Consider the following 1,840-nt stretch of genomic DNA (forward strand, 5'->3'; position numbering starts at 1 on the left):
TTTTTTAATAAAACATACTCCTACTTATACTTCTAGCTGTTTTTCTCATTAATTAATGTTTTGATTGGAGCATAACTTCTTTTCTACTGTAATAATTAGTTGCATAAATAAGTTTCTACATACACAAAAAAGTTACCATGTACATAACATAAGTTTTTCTTATTATTACTTCTCGCAAAGGTAGATAGAAATACCTTACTGAACCGACACTCCTAACAAATTAGCTTAGTCTAGTTTCGCAGGTCAGATTCGCTAAGTGTGTAACAAAGGACAAAGAAGATTGTCTTATTCGACGTAGTTCATAAAACCACGTACATTTGAACACACATACATTACATATAAACACCCTTTGATTTCATTAGAAACCAAGGTAGCCATACTTAGGTTGTTGATTTGGATGAAAAAGCCCAAAGTTACGCTCAGTTTCAGGCCCTTGTTTTTCATTTTCATCAAACATTGCAAACACGTACGTCTCAATAGGCTGCCCTGGTGTTAAAGGAGTCCCTTGCTTCACATGATTGATCAAATTTCTATTATAGATTTTCGCGTTTTCCAACGTGGCACCAAACCCTCCGTTGGATGGCCATCCGCTCTCGGATACTGCGGTACGTCCATGATGATGTCCACCCGCCCTCCGTAGAGCCGCATACACTGAATCCACCATTGCATCAAATAAATTTTGGTAACGTAACCCGTTATTAGGGTCCGTAAAAACATATCCAGGTGAAGTAAACAAGGCATAGTCTAGTGAAATATCTTTTGGGTCATTAGCATAAGCAAAATACGGGTAAACATTAACCAACAAAGGCGAGTCGTGATTATTCATGAAGTCAATTATTGGGGCTATATACGACGGGTCCTTAAATTGGCCATTAGATGGTGGGTACGAGTTTGTTATTAGGTTTGCATTAATCGCCGTGGAAACTTTAATTTCATCGTTTTCGTTGTTTATATTTAGTACGTCAAGTGCATACTGAATATTTTGCATAGCTGGTGCGACTGATGATGCTGGTTGACTAGACGGGTCAACTTCATTTCCCACCACTATGTATCTAATCGAGGATCGATAGGGGAGGACGTTGGTTCGGACCCAACGGTATGCAGCACATCGACATGATGCTATGGACCGAATATTTTCATTTGCGACTCCTATCATGAGTTTGATGTCTGTTCCTTGTAAAGCTTGAAGAGTTGGTTGATCCGGAAAGTAAAGCCTCATTGCTTTTATGTTGTTAGATCTGTAGAGGTTCACCACATCTTGTGGTGATGGTAAGTTGTTAGCAATCTTTCCATAACTTACTCCAACTTGTGCCTCTGCCATTGATAATATCACAAAATTAAACATAATTAGTATACATACCAACTTACGTGTAACGGTTTAAGTGTGAAGTTGTAACAAAATTTAGTTAACTTTTCCAAAAACCTAATATAGTCTAGTCAAAGTGACTACAATTCATAAGTTATAAAAGCATATCCATCTAATGTTCTTTAACATTATCAAGCGTTGTACTGTGTAACAAGCTTTAATTAGCTGTATCTTTTCTCTAGTACATAACAATATAACATAACCTAGATGCCTTCCTTGTAAAAAAAAAAAACAAAAAAAAAAAAAAAAACAAAAAAAAAACACATGCATGTTTAGTTTCAGATTTGACGGCAAGATATGAAGATAATAAGAAATAGATACCTGTAGGACGTAGGCTAAGCAATAAGAATGCTGCGATGAACAGCGAGGCAGTGGCAGCCATTCGAGGAACGTTAAGGGTAGCCATGGCATTCATATATAATTTCTAATATTATGTTGTTTTAATTTCTTTGATAGTTTTTACTATAAACTTGT

General features: G+C 36.3%; 1 protein-coding gene across 1 annotated transcript; it reads right to left on the reverse strand.

The window, feature by feature from the left end:
- Positions 1-358: 358 nt before the first annotated feature.
- LOC145575905 (glucan endo-1,3-beta-glucosidase-like) lies at positions 359-1,772 on the reverse strand. The gene is made up of 2 exons (XM_081633697.1): positions 1,688-1,772; positions 359-1,314 (listed from the first exon to the last, which is right to left on the reverse strand). The coding sequence occupies exons 1-2, from the start codon at positions 1,770-1,772 to the stop codon at positions 359-361; spliced, it is 1,041 nt and encodes a 346-aa protein (XP_081489823.1).
- Positions 1,773-1,840: the final 68 nt, after the last annotated feature.

The sequence above is a fragment of the Chenopodium album genome, chromosome 13, assembly GCF_948465745.1.
Source record: "Chenopodium album chromosome 13, dcCheAlbu1.1, whole genome shotgun sequence".
NCBI classification, from domain to species: Eukaryota; Viridiplantae; Streptophyta; class Magnoliopsida; order Caryophyllales; family Amaranthaceae; genus Chenopodium; species Chenopodium album.

Bases quoted from the DNA above. Each gene is read 5' to 3' on its own strand.
- LOC145575905 (XM_081633697.1), bottom strand. From the start codon at position 1,772: ATGGCTACCCTTAACGTTCCTCGAATGGCTGCCACTGCCTCGCTGTTC. The intron at 1,315-1,687 runs GTATCTATTTCT...TATCAATGGCAG, and splicing joins GCTTAGCCTACGTCCTACAG to AGGCACAAGTTGGAGTAAGT.